Source organism: Rhinopithecus bieti, unplaced genomic scaffold, assembly GCF_001698545.2.
Source record: "Rhinopithecus bieti isolate Rb0 unplaced genomic scaffold, ASM169854v2 scaffold_12653, whole genome shotgun sequence".
Taxonomy (NCBI): domain Eukaryota; kingdom Metazoa; phylum Chordata; class Mammalia; order Primates; family Cercopithecidae; genus Rhinopithecus; species Rhinopithecus bieti.
The window spans coordinates 1,777,656-1,798,606 of NW_016807437.1; the positions used below are offsets into that span (position 1 = coordinate 1,777,656).

Genomic DNA, 20,951 nt, shown 5'->3' on the forward strand with positions numbered 1-20,951 from the left:
CTCACTCCATAGTTCTGGTTATACTGTGAAAAAGAGAAATCCCTCTCTGAACGTCCTTTCTGGCACCCAGTGAGGAACAGCACAGAGCCTTTGTTGTAACTAAGTCCCCCAGACCCCTCTAGACCCAAGCAGGCTTCCTCAAGTCTCCTTCCTTCTCTGTAGTACACGGCTGGGACTCGGCCCATCTTCTTCACCTCTATGTTCACCCACCCTATTCTTTAATTTCCATGCTGGTGGAAGAGGGAGTTAAAATCTCCCTACCTGCCTACTTCCTTGCTACCCCAAAGAGAGAACAAAGGCTTCACTTCTTACTGCTGCAGGGAAACAGAAGTCAACACACACACATACTCACACACTTACACAGACACACACACAATTTTAGTACCTTACAAAGCTGTTATCTGAATATCATTAGATTAATTTTCCACTCCCATCTCAGATGGTAATGATAGGTCCTTGTTATGGTTTAGAATATTTTCCCCTCCAAAACTCATAGCTCACTGCAGCCTAAAACTCCTGGACTCCAGGGATCCTCTCACCTCAGCCTCCTGAGTAGCTAGGACTACAGGCATGCGCTACCATGCCCAGCTTGGGAACTTAAAAATAGTGTTGATGCCTACGTCCCACTTCCAGAGATACTGATTTAATTGGTTGAGAACCAGCAAACTATGGAGAACAGATCCAGATACATAGAAAATCCTTTTAAATAGTTAAGAAAAGACAGATAACCCAATAGGAAGGTGGACAAATTCTTTAAAAGGCACTTCATAAAGGAGAATATCCAAGTGACTAAAAAACAAACAAACAAAAAAAGGTACAACTTCTTTGGTAATCAGGGTAAAGAAAATTAAAACCAAATGAAATACCACTATATACCCAACAGATTTGCAAATATTAAAAGGCCTTACATTAACAAGTGTTAATGAGAATGTGGAGCAACTGTAATTCTCATCAACTGATGATAATAGTATATATTGGTAGAACTACTTTGGAAAATAGTTGAAATTATATAATAACATTGAACATGTACTTGACCTATAGCCCAGCAAATGCACTTTTGGGATTGATAACTGAAATGTATATACACATGTACATCAGGTTATATGTATAAAAATATTCATTGCTTCATTATTCAAAGTAACTAAAATGGGAAACAACCCAGATGTCCATCAAATAGAACAATAAAAACTGAATTATGATTTATTTATTAGTAAAACACTACACAGCATCAAAAATAAACTCAGCCACATGCAACAATACAGAGATCTTAAAGACATAATATTGAGCAAAATAATCAGTACACACAAAATTTCATTTATACAAAGCTCAAAAACAAAATTAAGCAGTATTTTTAGAAATGCACTTACAAATGATGACTGACCCACTCAAGGAAAGTATTTAACACTACTCTGAAAGTTCTGGAAATTCTTGATTTTCCTTTCTCAATTTCTACACCCATCACCACCCCCAGTCTTCCTCAACTCACTAAACAGCACCCTCATCCATTTAGCATTTCAAGCCGGTAAGTGAGAAGTCATCCTTAATTCTGCTTTTTCATTAATTTCCCTACTTCTAATCTATTATGTGTCTTATTAGATCTAAGATCAATATATTTCCTGAATATGTCTATTTATGTCCATTTCCAACACCACTGCCAAAGTCTAAGCAATTGTCACCTTTCTTTCTGAATTACTGCAATAGCCTCACAGCTTCCACTCTTGACCACATACACTCCATTCTGCACTCAGCCCTCATAGTGATCATTATAAAGGATAAAATGGTGTGGCCAGTTAGCTCAGTTGGTTAGATCACGGTGCTAATAAAATGTAAAACATGTCACATCACTCTTCTCCATGGTTCACGTCCTCCGTGTGTTCAGGTCTTCCACATGTAGAGGTAGAGGTAGGGTATGTTCACACCTTCAATGACAACTACACATTTCTGCTCCAACAGGTCCAAAACTGTTCCTAGGTTTCAAAGTTGTTTTTCTGTTTGTTTTTTGAGATGGAGTTTCACTCTTGTTGCCCAGGCTGGAGTGCAATGGCATGATCTCAGCTCACCACAACCTCCGCCTCCCGGTTTCAAGCGATTCTCCTGCCTCAGCCTCCAGGTAGCTGGGATTACAGGCACGCGCCACCATGCCAGGCTAATTTTTGTATTTTTAGTAGAGACAGGGTTTGACCATGTTGGTCAGGCTGGTCTTGAACTCCTGACCTCAGGTGATCCACCTGCCTTGGCCTCCCAAAGTGCTGGGATTACAGGCGTGAGCCACCACGCCCGGCCCTAGGTTTCAAAGTTTTTAACGTATAAAAAGCTGCTGATTTTAACATCATATTTGGTCACATGTTTAAGATGTTCTACAGATATTTTTGCTTCAAAGCTGCAAACTCCAGCTACGCCTGGGTCTCATACTACCCCCGGAAATTGACAATGCTCCCCTACCCATAGGGCTGCCCCATACCCGTCCCACTCCGGCCCATTTAATAAATATACCTCACCTCCCTTCGCCACCTGCTGGACGTGAGTGGCTACTACGATGCCATGGGTATCCTGATTTTTTATTTCTCAGACAGGACTGCTCTGTATGTATCTTTGGATTCTACGTAGATTTATATTGGCAAAATATCACATTTGTCATGACCAGAAGAAATGTCATTATGGTAAAATTTAGATTCTGGAGTCTATATATGAAAACAATATTAACCACTAACTGTTGTAACAACAAAATGTGGGATTTATATCTACAGACCACCGCCACCTTGCCAGTTCATTCAAGAATTGAATCCTGAGTTTAGCAGTTTCTTCACAAAGGAAATGGAATATTTTTAATTGATAATTCAGTCAAAAATATTAATGAAGATCTATATGATTGAAAGAATAAATTTATTCAACTGGCTCCAATATAATCCTATTGTCACTAGATCATAGACATCAAATTGTTATTTTTCCCTTTGCTAGTAAAGGTATAAGCAGAAACAATTGCAAAAGAACACATAACATCCAGTAGGGATAATAATGAAAGCCAAAAATGGATTATCTGAAAATAATTTTAGAGGTAAAAAAACCATAGGTATGAGGAGAAAAGAGAGAAACTACAAATAAACTGCATTGTGATAAAACAAGCACATGGCTAAAAGCCTATTAAGGATTTTTTAAAAATTATATTTTGAGAAACACTTGGTGCTAATTTTCTCAAAAGTACAAATATCCAAAAGTCATACAGAAAATAAAACAACCTACTTTCCATCAAAAGTTTCTAATTTTGAGAAAAGATAACACCAAGAAAACAATTTTAACTACAGAAACAATGGTTAGCGTAAAAAATTCATAATCAAAAAGATACACATTTTAAGTACTCAACAAACTTATAAACCATTTCTTACATAACATTCTCCATATTTTAAGTTCATACATGTTGATATGATCAGAGTTACAATTTTTCAGAAAAGACGGGGGGAAAGGTGTGATTATCATCAGCTAGATGTGCTCACTGCATGCTCCATTATTTATCTGCAAGGCCTGGGTGGCTGGAAGTGCAGTTGACAGGCATTTTAATAAACTGGACAGCCATTTGTTCTTCAGGACAAGGCGTGTTTTCCCCAGGAGCAATCAGAAGAAAACAGGAAGCAGCTCAGCACTCTGCACTGCAACAGGCCACCTTAATAGCTAACCAGCATCACTCAACTGCTACGCAGCCGGGCCTGGTGCACAAAAACACAAAAGAGATTAGACTTGTGTTTGCTAAAAACCCAGTCCTTTCACATGAAAAATCTTTACACAAATTTGGGTCATACTACCTTTTAGACCTGGAGGTAAATAAAATTATCCATATTAATTTACACCACCTTTTGTAGGTTTTTAACTTTAAGGAATGAAGGCAATGTTGAAGCAATGTCTTGACAGCGTTAGGCTGTGTGTAATGGCTGCACACGTTTCCTTAAAAGTCAGGAGGCCACAAATTAGGTTACCAATCTGTTCATTTCAAACCAAAACAGTCGTCACTATAGAAATAAAAATAAATTTTTGCCTCAAATATACAAGCCCAATAATGCAATCTTAGGTCGTTCACCTCCTAAGTTACAAGAAAATGTGAATAACAACAAAACGGCGCATAGAACGAATTTTGCCACCTGATGCAAAGCTTCAAACTGGTGAAAAGGTAGAAAAGTGTGACACAACCTTTTCAATAGGCAGCCCCTTCTTCCAGGGTCGTTGCTTCCATGGACTGAGTATGTGATCCTTTTCCCCAAGTCCTCCATCATGTTGCTTCCTGATGCATCATTTTCTTAAGAGGACGTCTGTCCTTCCTCTTCGGGAGACTTGGGGGGCCTCTTGGATCGCGACCTGGACTTGGATTTCCTCTTGGATATCCGGGGAGGACTCCTGGTCACAGATGAAGACCTGGACCGTGAGCGAGACCTGGAGACCGAGGAGGACTTGGATCGTCGCGCAGAGCTCGATTTGGAGGTTGATGCAGAGCGAGAGCTAGTGGAGGACCCAGACTTCGAGTGAGACCGGCTGCTGTGATATCGGCTGTAGCGAGAGCGGCCGTAGCGAGAGTTACTGTAACCAGATGAGCTGTGGCGAGATCCGCCGTAGCGAGAATCCCTGTGGCGAGATCGGCTGTAGGGAGAGCGGCTGTAGCGTGACCGGCTGTAAGGAGATCGGCTATAGGGAGACCGGCTAATGCGAGAACCCCTATAGCGAGATCGGCTGCGGGACCTGGAGCAGCTGGGACCCCGGGATCGGCTGCGGTGTCGCCGCCTGGGGCTGCGGCTCCGCCGTCCGTAGCTGCGGCTCCGCCGTCCGTAGCCGCCGCCTCCGGACCTGCCGCGTGGCTCTCTCTGGCGGCTGCGGCAGGTCCGCGGCCGGCCTAGCGGGCGCCACCTGCATCCGCAGGCTCACGTCCGTCCAGCTCCGCCCCCGCCATGGCGGCCTCGGCGTCCTTGCGCTGTCGCGGCCGGTCGTGAAAGCGGACGAGGCGAGGCCCCGGGGCGCCCTTGGTGTCGGGCTCCGCGGATGTAGCACCGTCGCCACGCGCCCCTCTCATCTCGAACACGCGTCTCAGGCTTCGGAGAGAAAGGCCGGTAGTCCAGTTTCACCTTGAGGGTGATCATATCGTCCACGTCGGAGGAGGGATGCCCGCGCAAGCTCCAATGGCTCCAGAGCATGGCGGGCCGCGGAAATGGCGGGCTGCTTGGGCCCGGCTACGGTGTGAGCCCTGCGTTCCTTCCCCGCGGCTGCGCCCCGCCGTGGGAGCGCCCGGGAAAGGCGCGGCGGAGAGGCTGGCGGCAGAGCTCCGCAGGGAGCGCCCTGGAGCAGCAACTTTCAAATTCTCAGTTTCAGGCCAAATACTCCAGGACCCAGAGGAAGGTTTTCTCTTGGTAGCTGAACTCCAAATGAAGCCAGGTCCCAAAGATCCTGGCTTTATCCCTGGGCAACATCCTAACCTAATCAGCGCCCAGCTAATGTAATCACTGGGCTGGGTTTAAATTAGACGTCCCACCCTCCCATGCCCCTCCCTATTATTCTAATTTTAAACCAATCTTAAGAACAAAGCTAACTGATTAAAGGTCAATTTATAGGAACAGGCAATCCAGATAAATATTAAACAAAAGAAACCTAGGGTAGCAGTATTAATATCCAGTATATTGATAGGATCAAAGAAGCACATTTTATAGTTATTGAAAAGAAAATTCACTAGGAAAACATGACAGTGATGAACTTAACGCACCTAAACACACAACAGTGACACATAGAAAGCCAAGACTGAGAGTTATAAGGTAAAACTGAAAAATCTGCACTCATGATGGGAGTTTTTATTTCCCCGTAACACCGTTTTCTCAGAAATCAATAGTGCAGAGAACAAAACTAGTAATGCTATAATAATTTGCACAACAAACAACAATTTTGATCATATAACCTGCAACAACCAAAAACGTGTAGAAAACACAAGAATTTCACAATACAAGACTACAAAATAAACGTCAATTAAAATTTCATAGGTCAATAACTTGAGTACATCTGGACCTCAGTGAAATAATATTGAAGGTTAAAAATAAAAAACCTGAATCCAATCATATTTATTTGAAAATTAATAACCACATTTCTAAAACTTTTTTATGTTGAAGTCAAGCAATTAGTAAAGCAAAACCAAAACAAAAGAATAAAACATTAAAAATAGAATTACAAGTAAACAAAAGGGATGATTTTTTTTAAAAAGATGATTAATAAAATTGAAATCTAACACTTTTAAAGAAAAAAACAATTTAGCAATACTAATGAAGAAATACAGTTTCTAGATCTGGAAAGGAAATATACAGAAAGGGCCTAGAGCATCTTGGAGTGCTGGAAAATGATGTGAGAAATAGAAAACAAGCAAAAGCATTGATGGGGTAATTTTAATGTGGTACAAAAACCAATAAAACAGCTCCCAGTGGCCACATATTGAACAATTTAAGGAACAAACTAAAATACTACTATATCATATTCCAAAATACAAAATATGAATCTGTGCTGTCGTAAATAAATAATTAAATAAATTAACACATTGGAGAGAAGAGAGAAAACTCCTCTGCAGGAGAATTCTAAATAAATTAAATTAATTAAAATGTTGCTGATTTTGAAAATGTTATGTAACCTTATATACATAGAATTGTGCTTTTTATATTTTAATGTATTTTGTGTTTTATTTCCCTCATCTATGTTGTTCCGTCTAGCTGTACTTGATCCTGTTGCCTTGCCATAAGGCATTCAATGGTATAAATGTTTTGCTGTTCATGGGCACTTGGGTTGTTTCCACTTTGGGCCTCTTACAGTGTTGCTCAGAACACGCTTGGACATGTATACTGGAACTCATGTGTCCTTTTACGTATGAATGGATCCCTTGTCATAGAATACAGGAAGCCCACTGTAACCTCTGGGTTCAGCATCAGTGAATTCAGCCAACTGTGGGTAGAAATTATTCAGAAAAAAAAACAATAAAAATAAATAAAACATAATACAGTAAACAATTATTTACATAGCATTTTCATCATAATGTAAGTAATCTAGAGATGACTTAAAGTACATTGGAAGATATGTATAGGTTACATGCGCATACCAAGCCATTCCTCAGAATCCTCAGGGGTACCTATGGACCAAACCCCCTCCGCCTGCAGAATATCAAAGGACAACTGTATGTGAATTCAAACTTTATCATGCCTGATTGTTTTCAACAGTTTTATCAGTTTACACACAGGATAGCTGTATATGAGGGTGCTCAGTGCTCTTCACTTTTGCAAACCTTTGGTGAATATCAGACTTTTTAGTTTTAGCGGGTTAGGTGAGGGCATTAAGATTTGTTTTACCTATGATTGCTTCCCGGCACAACAGCCTGGGGTGACACAGTGAGACTTTGTCACTTAAAACTTAAAAAAAAAAAGAAATTATTTCCCTAATTACAAATGAGAGTAATTTTTTCATGTTCGTTGGCCATTTGGATATTCTCACTCATGAGCTGCCTATTATGTATTTTGTCCATTTTTCTATTGGGTTGGCGTTCTCTGCACTAGCTCTTTATATATAATGGATATCAGCTCTTTGCTGGATATGAGTAATACAGTATTGGTTCACACTCCTTGGTGTGTCATTTCTCTCTTTTTTTCATATCTTTTGATGAACAGAAATCCCTCTTTATTTCTAATAGTAAAATATTATTTAAAATCACTAACATACATGGTGACTATAACATGGCAAACACTGTTCAATTTACTCTTCGTACAATAAATCATTTAATTCTTATGACCTGTAAGAAAAATCTTACCTCTAATTTTCAGATGACAGAACTGAGTCATGGAGACAGTAAGTCACTTGTTCACCATGGTAGAGCTAGCACTGTTAGAGTCTAGCACTGTTAGAGTCAAGTATTTAAATGACAACCCCCAAAATGATGCCTTAAAACAAAAAAAGACTTCTCCCTTATCAAACTGTAATATTTGAGCTGATATCAACAGTACCTCTAAGCACAGAATACTGAGTCCAGACACAGACACATGTACAGTTGACCCTGGAACAATGAGGGGGTTCAGGGTGCTGAACCCCTGTGCAGTTGAAACTCCTCAAATACTTTTGACTCCTCCAAAAACTGAACTACTAAGAGCCTACTGTTGACTGGAAGTCTTACAGATATCATGAATGGCTGATTAACACAGATTTTGTATGTGACATATACTAAATATTGTATTCTTACAGTAAAGAAAACTAAAGAAAATGTTTTTAAGAAAATCATGAGGAGAAAACGTATTTACTGCACTGTACTGTATTTATGGATACCTTAACAAGATGAATAGCCTGTCTGAAATGGCTGATAACCTCACTGCAGATCTCAATGTACACTACACATCAAGCAATTCCACATTTTCTTATACTGTCATGACTTTTCTCTGCTTCTTGGGAACATTTCCAGCATCACTAGTGGCACTTCGTATGGGCCCCATAGTATTACTCAAGCTTTAGGATATTGTCCTAAACATGATACTCAAGAGATCACTTTTTACTGTGATAGACAATTTACTAGAGAGAAAAAAAATTGCTCAGGCAGAGATGATTAGTGTCCTGCAGCATTTTAAGAGGATACTCACAACACGAGCTCACCGCAATGGCAAAAGGAAGAGGCTACAAAATTCTTACAATAATACAGTATTACTATAGTTAATTTTATGCAGTTATGATTTAATACTGTATCTTTACATTTGTTTACATTTATCTCAACTTCAAATGGCATTATATATGGTCTGTGTGTGTGTGTAAATTCTGATAAATTTAACTTTTTGTAACAGAATTGTACATATTTTATGGTAGTAAATGTTAAAATACACTAATATCTATAAATATTTTATGCATTCATGACATACCTCATTTTTTCTTATATTTTGCAATATTTCTAGAGTACAAGAGGCATCCAGGAGTTTTTTCAAATTGTTCTAAATCTCCAAAAATTTACCGATACAGTTGTGAAAAAAAATCCCTGTATAAGTGGACCCATGCACTTCATTTGTTCAAGGCTCAACTGTATATGTGGGAGTCTGTATATAATAAAGGCGGCTTACCAATCCCATGAAAAGTAATTGATAATTCAATAAGGGATATTGATATTGGGGGGAAAAATTAAAATAGAGCTCTACCTTACACTACTTAGAAGAGTAAATTAGTGATGAATTAAAGACTGTATAAAAGAGAACTTTAGGGCTATTTGAGAATATACTGAAGAATGTGTTTATGAATTCAAGGTGGGAAAAGTATCTTAAAGAAGAGCCAAAAGCAGAAACAACGATGAAAATTTCTGACATATTTAACTCATTCCAGTGTAATAAGGACATAAAACATTGAGACAAGATACAGGATAGAAGAACAGTTTTGTCATATGTAAAATAGACAATGAATAAGTATCCTGAAAACTTCTATAGATCAATACAAACAATGAGTCAACCCAAAAGAAGGGATCGAAGCCTTAGAAAAGGCAACTCGTAAAAAAGGAAATCCAGATGGCCAATAAATATGAGGGGATGTACAAGATCACTAGTAATTGAGAAAATGCAATGAGACATTTTTCTCGATTTAAATTAGAAAAAGTGAAATGATCTGACAATGTAAAAATGGGCCAAGATATGGGGAAACCAGAACTGTCCCACTGCTAATGGAGATAGAAATTGTAGACTGATTTAGCTATTCTTAGAATAATTGAAAACAAATATCAGTATAGCCAAGGAACTCTAGTTCTATGCACACAGCTGTTCAGGAAAGTGTTATTTATACATAACGAAGATGTGGAAATAATCTACATGTCCATCAGTAGGGGAATGAATAAAATAAAAAATTGCACAGATCTGTTGACTCTGTTGGAGTCATTAGGATCTATATATGTAACAATCTGTCTAGGCCTTGTAATATTGAGTGTTTAAATAGGTAGGAGGAGGAAGAGAAGTTGATAAAACCAAACCTGACATATCATCTTGGCTGTGTAGACTTCTGACTATAAACATGGAGAATATGCATCGAACTCATAATTGTTATTTCTCAGAAATGAAGAGAAGCCTTCAGAAATGAAGGAACAGAGGTCATGGGAGAGGACAAAGATGGCTCTACACTTGCTCTTAGATAATTTTCATTATCAATGTTCCTTGATTTTCCAAAATACAGTACAGAATAGCAAAAGCTTATTATAGGACATGGGCAAACAGCTGGATATGGGCAATTTTTACAAAGAAGAGTGACCCAAATTGAAAGTGTCAAATGAAGTAATATAGAATTCTAATTGCAGTTGCTTGAAGAAGCCCTCCACAGCCACCCCTAACTCCCTGAACTTTCCAAAAGACTAATTTAGAAACAAGTTTAGCTGTACTATTGCTTGTCCTTATTTGGCAAGAGAATGCAAAATATTTTTGAAAGTAGCTGAATAGAAACAGGAGGACAATAGGAACAATATTTTCTACAAATTATTTGTGTGCTTATGTTTCTTTTCTTTTACTCTCCAATATTTTTTTTAATGATAGCTATTCCAGGGCATCTATCTGCCTAGGATAAGATTGTGATGCTGCTGAAGATAATAAGCAGAAATTCAGTTCTCACATTCCATGTTGGAATGTGAGCCAAGCTACCGTGTCCAGAAATTGTCAGAATTCCTTTCTTTCCTGCACTTTCATATCCACAATCCGACCTCATCACCTAATTTTAGCAACCTCCAATTCTCACCTGGAATATAGGAGCAAGAAAGTCTCATTTTCCACTGAAAGATGAGTGGATGTAGTTGGCGGAAGTAGTCATCCAGATGCTAACTTAATTGAGCTGACCCAAGGAACTAAAGTAACTTCTCCAACGGATTTTTATCAAAATCTGTGTGTTTAGCCTTACTTTTACTCCCAACTCTGGAGGTACCTGGTGTCACAAAATCTTGATTCCTTTTGGTTCTGCACTGGGGATTCCATTACCCTCCAGGTTTTCTCCCTGCCAACCTAGCATTCAGCTTTCCACTGTTTAAGATGGTTCCCACTTTTCCAGCTGCTCCTGTCTTGTCTCCTGTTCAGTTTTCTCCAGTTTAAAATACGTGCAATAAAAATGCATACACCATAGGTCTCCACATCAGTGAGTTTTAACAAGCACATACACCCATGTAATCATCACCCAAAAGGAGATGTAGAACATTCCCACGGCCCCATCACATTCTCTCACACCAGGATCTTGCTTCCCACCAGAGGCAATCATGTTCTAAACTCGATGACCACAGCTTACTTTGGTCTATGTTTGCAATGAATACGAATAAAAATATACAATAGGTTTTCCTATTTTATAGTTTCCAAATCTGATGTTTGTAAGATCCAGCTATTCCTGTTGCATGTACCAGCAATACATTCCATTTTGTTGCTGAATAATATTAAATAAGCTACAAGTTTTAATAAGCTATGAGTTTTTCTGCTTATATATTCAGAGATATATGAATTATCCATAGTTTGTGATTCTTATAAAATGTGTAGGTATTTAGGAGGAGAACTGCTATAGATTGATGAGTGCTTAAGTTTATAGAACATTGACAAACGGTTTTTCAAAGGGGCTGTATGATGGTACATTCCCAGTAGCAATGCACGTGAGAGTCAGTTGCTCTGGAAATGGGACTGTTTCTTTTAGAGCCAGAGTGCATGGTTCTAGTAAATCCAGGTGTAAAACTGGGACTGATCCATCATGCCAAAAATAAGATGTTTGCTTCTTGTCCTTGTGACTTCTGGTATTCAAAGTGGCATGTTTTCAGTGGCTGTCACAACAATAGTTCCATACATTGAAAGTTGAGATTCTATCTCATGGCCATTTCTATCTCCTCATATCCCTAAATAACCATGCAAAGAAGGATTATAATTTCTCAGCAGGGGGACCAATCTTTAGTCTCTCAAGGAAATTATGCCTTTGAAACACAAAGAAACCTAAAGTACAATTGCAGGTCAGGTCCACTATGGAGCAGACTCCAAGACTTCAGCACCAAGATCTTTAGAGTGCCTTTGGGATCTGTATCTGAGCAAGGGAAGGATAGGAAGAAGGCTTGAGCACAGAGAAAAGTTGATCTGTGGTTTATGCCCAAAGATAGTCAGCCGATCCTGCAGGGACTCTGGAGCTCAAATGGCCCTCAGGATTGTCCTGAGTTCAGCAGAGATGGCCAAGCTTTATGCTCCAGCACTGAGCAGTCATCGGATATGGGCTACACTCGGAGGAGACATGGCCTTGGGTAAGGCAGCTCTCTGCAGCTGAAGGCTGTCTGCCTCCTGCATTCCAGGGCCAATGAGACTTTTTCCTATCACATAAAAATTGATTTGGTCATGCAAGATGTACTGTAGGTCCAGCAGTTCTCTAGGGCTTCTCCCTTCCAATGAATCCAGTATGCTTTCATCTTGTGGTTCCACCATCTCAGTATTAGCTTTAGCCCCTTTTCAGCCAGGCAACTCACTCTGTCTTCCTGTGTGCCTGCAGACTCTGTGTTCAGCCTCTCAGCTTGAATTTTATAAAGAATAAACTTCCATCTCTTGTTACGTTAGGAATGACAAAGTTGTGTGAATGAGTGAGATAGGCAAGAAAATTTGGGTTTTTCTGTTCTTTATTGAAAAGTTCAGGCAAGCACCAATTGTTTATTACTTTGGCTCTCAAATTGCCTGAAGCCTCAACTTTGGAGCCTTAATAACATTCTGTAAGGGCAGTTAAGCAAGAGTAGTACTAAGGGGAGGGGTGGCTTGCTTCTCTGAATGTTTCCTTCTACATCCAAAACTATCACTTTCAATTTCCAAAATAAGTTTTGAATTTGTCCACTTCTGTGCATTTGCAATATGAACAATTGAGTCTAAGCAACTGTCACTCTCCCTTGTATTGTAGATGGTCTAACTCTTTCTCCTTCTGGGACATTCTCCACAGAGCAACTAAGCTGATTGTTTAAACGTATAAATCACATCTTCGCTGCTGTTTTACACCTCCAGTGCCTTCTCAATTCAAGTTGATAGAATACCCAATAATGCAATTAACATGAGTCACAGGGCCTAAGTGGTCTGATCTCTGCCTCTTCTTCTGTGTGCCCCAGGTATAAATAAGCTTCTATCGTATCACTGGTAAAACAACTCATCAAGTTCTATATTAGGCCTATTGCACTTACAGTTCCCTGCAGGTGGAAAATCCCACTCTGGACCTTCTTATTTTTCTCTGTTGGGGCTCCGAAAGGTCTCCTGTTCTCTGAAGCTTTCCTGGACCAGCAGCTCGGCCAGCCTGTGCCCATTCTGCCCTGTTGTCCAATTTTGCTTTAGTTCCTACATAACACACATTCCTGACTGAAACTGTCTTGTTCACTTACTTGGGGGTTTATTTATTGGGCTGAGTCAATGAATTACCAGTGTGAAGTATGCACACAGCTTTATGTACTCTCCCAGGCAGTGGAGCCTGCAATCCAGTGCTCCCGCACAGCCAGACAGCCAGAACCTCATAACCATACGCTGAGCTCACTCACCACCACAAAATGTAACCAGTCCATAAAATATTAATAAGTGTTGCCTGGAACGTTCTCAAATAACTGCAAAGAAAAATGCATGGAGAATAACCTCTTCCTGCAATGTTTTTGAAATTACAATATTAGAAAGAAAGTCCGATTTTACTTGTTGGTGACCTCTAATACATTTGTGAACAAATACTGACGATGTCACATTTTAAATATCTCAATGACTTAGAAATATGATGCTTTTTTTTCTGACTCTATTGACCTAATTGGCCATAAAAGGCTAGTTTTGCAAGAAGGGGAGAGTTGAGGGAGGGAGAGATAAGGGAAGAAGACCATTGAAGGGTAACCACACTCCAAATTCTTCAGAAGTTCAGCAGCCTCTATAGTTGGCCCAGAGTTTGGGACACTGGGATAGATGAGCTCTTGGCAAACCCAGGAAGACCTCGTTCTCAGAGATACTCATGTCCAGTGGATGAAATCTCACCTGGTGACGCAGAAGTAGAAGTGTCACGATATTACAACGTCTGAGAGGATGAAGAAAATATGGTGAATTTGGTAATCACCTTGGACTCAGCAGTGCCCAGGGGCCTCACCACAGGAACTAAGCACTGGGAGGCACTGCAGTTTTCGTGGCCTGAAAATTTGCCAAAAATTCTGAGTTGTAAATATGACCAATCTCAAGAAGCCTCCACAGAGCAGAGCAGTGGGGTATAAAAGCTGACCGTGGGCACAGGGGCGGGGCCCCAGCAGCGGGGCCCCAGCAGCACCCAGACTCCTTGGCAGGATGCTGGATCCTGGGCTCCATGGTACAGGCCTATCCATCAAAGCTGCATCTGTGGGCAGGGGCTTAGGTTCAGGGCCTGGAGGTGTGCAGTCTGTGACCACCAAAAGGTACCTCCTGGCCAGAAGGAGCCTGGAGGATTGACTTCTGAACCACCAGTTACAAAGGATAAGGACCACAACATCTACCAGTTGAAAGGTTCAGACCAAGATTGACAAAGCCAGGGTGACAGTAGGTCCAAGCTAAGGTCCTGGGCTAGAAAGCATCACTGCAGGCTAAATTGGCCACAGGAACACCAGGCACAGAAATGTGAGGCAACAGGCACCACAACTGGAGGTCTTAGGCCGAGTGGGTCATGGCCTTGGTGACATGGGTGGTGCCTCAGTCCAGAGAGCCCTCTCAGGCACTTGGATCTTCCACGAAGTGGGCATCTCCAGGCTGGCCTGTGCCCTGGATTCCGTGGGGTCTGCAACTAATCCCTCTTGTCTAGATTTCCACAGCTTATAGCACTTGGGTTACAGGATGCTCATGACAGCGTCCAGGGAAAAGGTCACAATGACTTCCTCACCACTGCACTGAGAGGCCACTTTGCTTATCACATGGTGGCAAAATTCATGGCCTCCCTGAAATTGAAGTCATGGGTGAAGTCAGCATGGTGGCCATAGGGAAGCCATTTAGATATTTAGCCCCCTCCCTGAGTTTTCCCTACATTCAGCCTTATCAACTACAACTACAACAAAATAAATTTTGTCTCTTCCCTTCCATCAATCATAGCTCTAAAAATTTTTGCAGTGGTTAACAGCACTAATTCCATAAATTATTGACTGAAATGCTTCAAATACCTCACATTAAGGAAAATGCTGGCTTGGGTCTAAAATACCTAACTAGTATCTAGAGAATTTTTGAATTTTATTTTAAGGAAGAATTCATTGCTTCCTTGTGGGTGTGTGTAAAACAAGACTGTTGAATTATATCAAATGCCTATCAACATCTATAAACATGATCATATAACTTCTTCTGGTTGCATTTACAGGATAAGTTATATTCCTAGATTTCCTTGTTTAAACCATCACTGCCTTCCTGCAATAAACCCCATGTAGTCTTTCTATGTCATTCTTTTAATGTACTTAGATTATCTTAGCTAATATTTAAGTTAAAATTTTTACATTGATGCTTATCAATAAGTTTTGTCCATCATTTTCTCTCATTCTGCAATTCATCAGGATTTTCTGTCAATGGTGTGCTTATTTTAAAACTTGAATTTTTTCTCATTTTAAAGGCCTATGTATACTTGAAATAAAAATTTCACACAATTCCTCTGTGAAATTGTCTAATCCTTGTCATTTTTGAAGACTCAGGTCTTCTGCCATCTTTCTGTATTTCATACACAGAAATTTATTTCTTAAACTTTATATGTAGTAAGTTAATTTTTTCTAAAAAAAATCCACATCATTGGAGCTTTATGTTGATTTATTATTTTACAGTTATTCCAACTCATTTTCTGTGTACATGTGTATCAATTCCTTGTTGCTACTTTCATATAATTGATCTTTTCCTAACTTGTAAATCAGAAGTTTAATACAGTTAATTTTATTATTTGAATATGATGGAGAAAATAAAGGCTGCAAATTTTCCTCAGCACTATTCTAAATGAATCTCATATATTCCTTTTGTATGTTATTAAGTTTTAAATTTAAAACACTCCAGTAAATGCTTATTGTATTCCAGGCATTGGTATTAGCAAGTTACATATATTCACTCATAGAACTGTCAACTAAACACATGAAGTAAGTGCTATTTCCATTTTACATTGAGGAAACTGAGTCATAAAGTTAAGTTATTTTCAAGGTCACACAAGCTGGTAAGAGAACCTGGAATTCAAAATCAGGCTGTCCTGCTCCACAGTTCATATTCTTAATAGATATTTATTGTTTTGTGGAAATTTGGCTTTTATGGTTTGTGCTTCCCTCAAATATGAGATCCATTCAATAAAAAATTTAACCTGCCAGGAAGAGGACCTGTACATTTTCTGACTTTCAAAAATATTTCAAGTGTTATTGCATGATAATTCAGAATGTTTGAATTTTTTTCATTGTGTTTAAAGAAGATATTGATATTTTCTATTCACACTGGTATACTGTCAAATTTTGTGATTGATTCTTTGGCAGGATAGGTTGTCAAGGACATGACATATACTTGGGATGCAGTGACCATGGTGACCATACAGCCAATACAGTAAGCCTTAGCATTCATATTGTAACTGAGCTCACTCAAGCAAAGCTATCTTTAGTAGGGACTTTCCCTTCTAGAGAGCATGCACATTTTGATTTTACCTGTCCTCAAACTGATCTTTTGTTCATTACAAGTAAAAAACATACCCATGGGGAGATTTAAGATACTAACAAGACAGGGGATGTATGCATAAGCATGTACAGCTACTGTACATGTACAGAAGACCATCAGAACATGTGTACTAGTAGCACCTCTTACCACCTCCTTATGAATAACCATGTAAAACTCCCATAATGGGGGTTTCTCCAGCAATAATCAATGCTGTCTCACCCTAAAAAGCAGCCCACCCTGAATTCCTTCCCTCTCAGTGTGTACAGTCTATTCTGCACCTAACTTTCAAAATATTATTTTTCTTTCACAATAAATTACTCTATGCTGTACTTATTTTGCTGTATGTCTCTTGTTTAAATTATTTTAAACTAAGAAGACAAGAACCAGAGGTTTCACAACAGCTGTCAACAGCACCTGAAGAGAGGAAGTGTTTTCTGTCATCTGGTTTGTCAATCCTACCTTATTGTTAATGTTGTCTAAGTTTTTCATATCCTTAGCTTTCTCTTTTTTTTCTGGCTTGGATTAATAAGGTGACTATATTAGTTCATTCTCACTTTGCTATAAAGAATATACCCAGGTAATTTATAAAGAAAAGAGGTTTAATTGGCTCACAGGTCTGTGGGCTGTACAGGAAGCATAGCGGTGTCTGGTTTTGGGGAGGCCTCAGGAAACCTACAATCATGATGTAAGGCAAAGAGGAAGTAGGCACATCTTTCATGGTGGGAGCAGGAGGAAGAGAAAGAGCGGGGAAGCACTACACACTTTTAAACAACCAGATCTTGTGAGAACTCTATCACAAGAACAGCACTAGGGGGATGGTGCTAAACCATTCATGAGAAACCACCACCATGAGCCAATCACCTCCCACCACACCACACCTCCAAAACTGAGGATTTCAATTCTACATGAGATTTGAGTGGGGACACAGATCCAAACCATATCAATCCTTCCCTGGCCCCCTCCTAAATCTCATGCCCTTCTCACATTGCACCATATAATCATGCCTTCTCAAATGTTCCCCAAAGTCTTAACTCATTTCACCATTAACTGAAATGTCCAAAGTCCAAAGTCTCATCTGAGACAAGGCAAATTCCTTCTGACTATAAGCATGTAAAATAAAAAACAAGTTAGTTACCTCCAAGATAGAGTGGGGGTACAGGCATTGGGTAAAGACTCCTGTTCCAAAAGGGAGAAATTGGCCAAAAGAAAGAAGCTAGAGACCCCAAGCAAGTCTGAAACCTAGCAGGGCAGACATAAAATCTTATACTTCCAAAATAGACTCCTTTGACTCCATGTCTCATATCCAGAGCACAATAGTGCATGATGTGTACTCCCAAGGACTTGTGTAGCTGTGCTCCTGTGTCTTTGCAGGATTCAGCCCCTGCAGCTGCTCTGATGGGCTTGTGTTAAGTGCCTGCAACTTTTCCAGAAGTAGGGTGGAAACTGCTGGTTGGTCTACCATTCAGGGATCTGGAGGAAAGTGATCCTTTTCTCACAACTCTGCTAGGCAGTATGCAGTGGGGACTCTGTGTGGGGGTTCTAACCTCACATTTCTACTCTGTACTGCTATAGTGGAGGTTCTCTGTGAGACCCTTTCCCCTGTAGCAGACTTCTGCCTGGACATGCAGGCTTTTCCATACATCCTCTGAAATCTAAGCAGAAGTGCTCAACCCTCATTTCTAGCATTCTGTGCACCCTTGGACTTAACACCATGTGGAAGCCTCCAAGGCTTATGGCTTGCACACTCTGAAGCAATGGTCTGAACTCTTCTTGGGCCCCTTGAACCACAGCGAGAGCTGGAGCAACTGGGATGCAGGCAGCAGTGTCCACAGACTGTACAGGACAGCAGGGCTCTGAGCATGGTCCACAAAACCATTCTGTCCTCCCAGACCTCCAGCCTGTGATGGGAAGCATTGCCAGGAAGGTCTCTCATATGCCTTCAAGATGTTTTTCTTAATATTTTGGCTACTAGTACTTGCCTTCCTTTTAGTGATGTAAATTTCTGCAGTCAGCTTGAATTCCTCCCCTAAAAATGTGCTTTTCTCTTCTGCTACATGGCCAGGCTGCAAATTTCTTAAACTTTTACATTTTGCTTCTCTTTTGTACTCTGCTTCACTGAAACTGGATATAAGTTCTGCTTTCAGGTCATTTATTTGTTCATGAATGTGAGCCTAGGCTGTTAGAAGAAGATAGGCCAGATCTTAAACTCTTTGCTGCTTAAAAATTTCTTCTGCCAGATACCCTAAATCATCACTCTCAAGTTCAAAGTTCCACAGATCCCTAGAAAGGGGCACAGTGCAGCCAACCTCTTGGCTAACACATAACAGAAGTAAACTTTGCTCCAGTTCTCAATAAATTCTTCTTCTCAATCTGAGACCTACTCACACTGGAATTCATTTTCCATATCACTGTCAACATTTTTGTAACAACAATATAACAAGTGTCTAGGAAGTTCAGAACTTTCCCTCAACACCCTATAGTCTCCTGGGCCCTCCACACTCTTCCAACCTCTGCTGATTACCCAATTCCAAGGCCACTTCTACATTTTCAGAAATCTTTGTAACAATGACCTATTCCTGGTACCGATTTGCTGTAGTAGTTCATTCTCTCATTGCTATAAGAAAAATACTTGAGACTGGGTAATTTATGTAGAACAGAGTTTTATTTGAGTTGTGGTTTTGAAGACTATACAGAAAGCATAGAAGCTTCTGCTTCTGGAGAGGCCTCAGGAAATTTGCAATCATGGCAGAAGGTGAAGGACAAGCAGGCACATCTTAATGGCTGGATCACAAAGAAGAAAGATAGTGGGGAGGTGCTACACACATTTATTAATTTATTTATTTTATTTATTATTTATTTGTTTTATTTATTTATTTGTTTATTTGTTTATTTATTTATTTATCTTGAGGTGGAGTCTCACTCTGTCATCCAGGCTGGAGTGCAGTGGCATGATCTCGGCTCACTGCAACCTCCACCTTCCAGGTCCAAGTGATTCTTCCACCTCAGCATCCCAAGTAGCTGGGATTACCGGTGCCCACCACCACGCCCAGCTAATTTTTGTATTTCTGGTAGAGATGGGTTTTCACCATGTTGGCCAGGCCAGTATAAAACTCCTGACCTCAGGTGATCCGCCTGCCTCAGCCTCCCAAAGTGCTAGGATTACAGGCATAAGCCACCACACCCAGCCATGCTACAGACTTTTAAACAATGGGATCTTGTGAGAATTCTAATGGGAGAACAACACGAGGGTGATGGTGCAAAACAGTTCACGAGAAACAGCCCCCATGATCCAATCACCTCCCGCCAGACCCTAAATCCAACATTGGGGATTACAGTTCCACATGAGATTTAAACCATGTCCATGACTTCAATGTGCCTGTGTTTAATGAGTCTCTTTCCATTTTATATACTCTAAGTCATACTTTATCAAACTTACTTCAATACTCATGACTGCTGCAATTTCATTCTGAAATTTAGCCTTTTACATTGAAGAGAGACCTTCTATGTACCTTGGGTCTTCATTCAACTTAGACTGATATTAAGATCTGTGACTCTACTTTTATGTTTGTTCTTTCCTAGGTATACTTTTGCCATTCCTTTATCTCAATCACTTTTCTTCATCACTTTTTTTGATACATCTTTTATATAATTCTAATTTTAAAAACATGTATTAAGGATTTTTTTCTTTACTTTGCAGATATACAGTAGAGATAGCAAATTTAATAAACATCAATAACATTACAAAGTATCTCTGGGGCCATGAATGGATAGCAGACTCAGTTGGTCTACAGGTCTAGTTTGTGCATGAACAGTGGATGGTGGCCTGGGGTGGAGAACATGTGCAGTTGAACGACTGTGAGAAGCCCCGAACCTCACTGGGGCTGTAGCAATGTCCAGTGGAAGCCAGAGAAACAGAGGACCAGACGGAAGGTAAAAACGAGGGACACAGTGAGATTCTCAGCATCATCCAATGTAAGTCCAAATAACTGTGGGATCTGGACCCCTAGCACTGTAAGGGAGGTATCCTGAGGGGACAACAGCAGCAAGTGCTGTCCATGGCATCTGGGCCATGGTGAAGGCCACAGGCACAATGATTAGGAGTAGACAGAGAGTCCCTGAGGGATATTACAACAACCTATGGCAACCTTTGGGGTGGGGAGTTCAGTGGTCTCTGGGAGCCCTGGTTGTCACAGCTGGAGATGGCATCTGGGGCCTTGGAAATTTGTCAGTTATTGGAGGTAAAGAATCTTCACTGTGGAGAGGCCCAGGCCAGAATTGTGCTTGGCAGGAATCTTCTCTGATTCCTGGGATTGGGATAAGAAGTAGATA

The 20,951-nt window shown here is 40.2% G+C and overlaps 1 protein-coding gene across 1 annotated transcript; it reads right to left on the reverse strand.

The window, feature by feature from the left end:
- Positions 1-1,165: 1,165 nt before the first annotated feature.
- Positions 1,166-5,171, reverse strand: SRSF8 (serine and arginine rich splicing factor 8). Its single transcript, XM_017881985.1, has 3 exons — positions 4,979-5,171; positions 4,180-4,900; positions 1,166-3,701 (listed from the first exon to the last, which is right to left on the reverse strand). Exons 1-2 carry the CDS (start codon positions 5,169-5,171, stop codon positions 4,287-4,289), a joined length of 807 nt encoding a protein of 268 aa, XP_017737474.1. The 3' UTR covers positions 1,166-3,701; positions 4,180-4,286.
- Between the last annotated feature and the right edge of the window lie 15,780 nt (positions 5,172-20,951).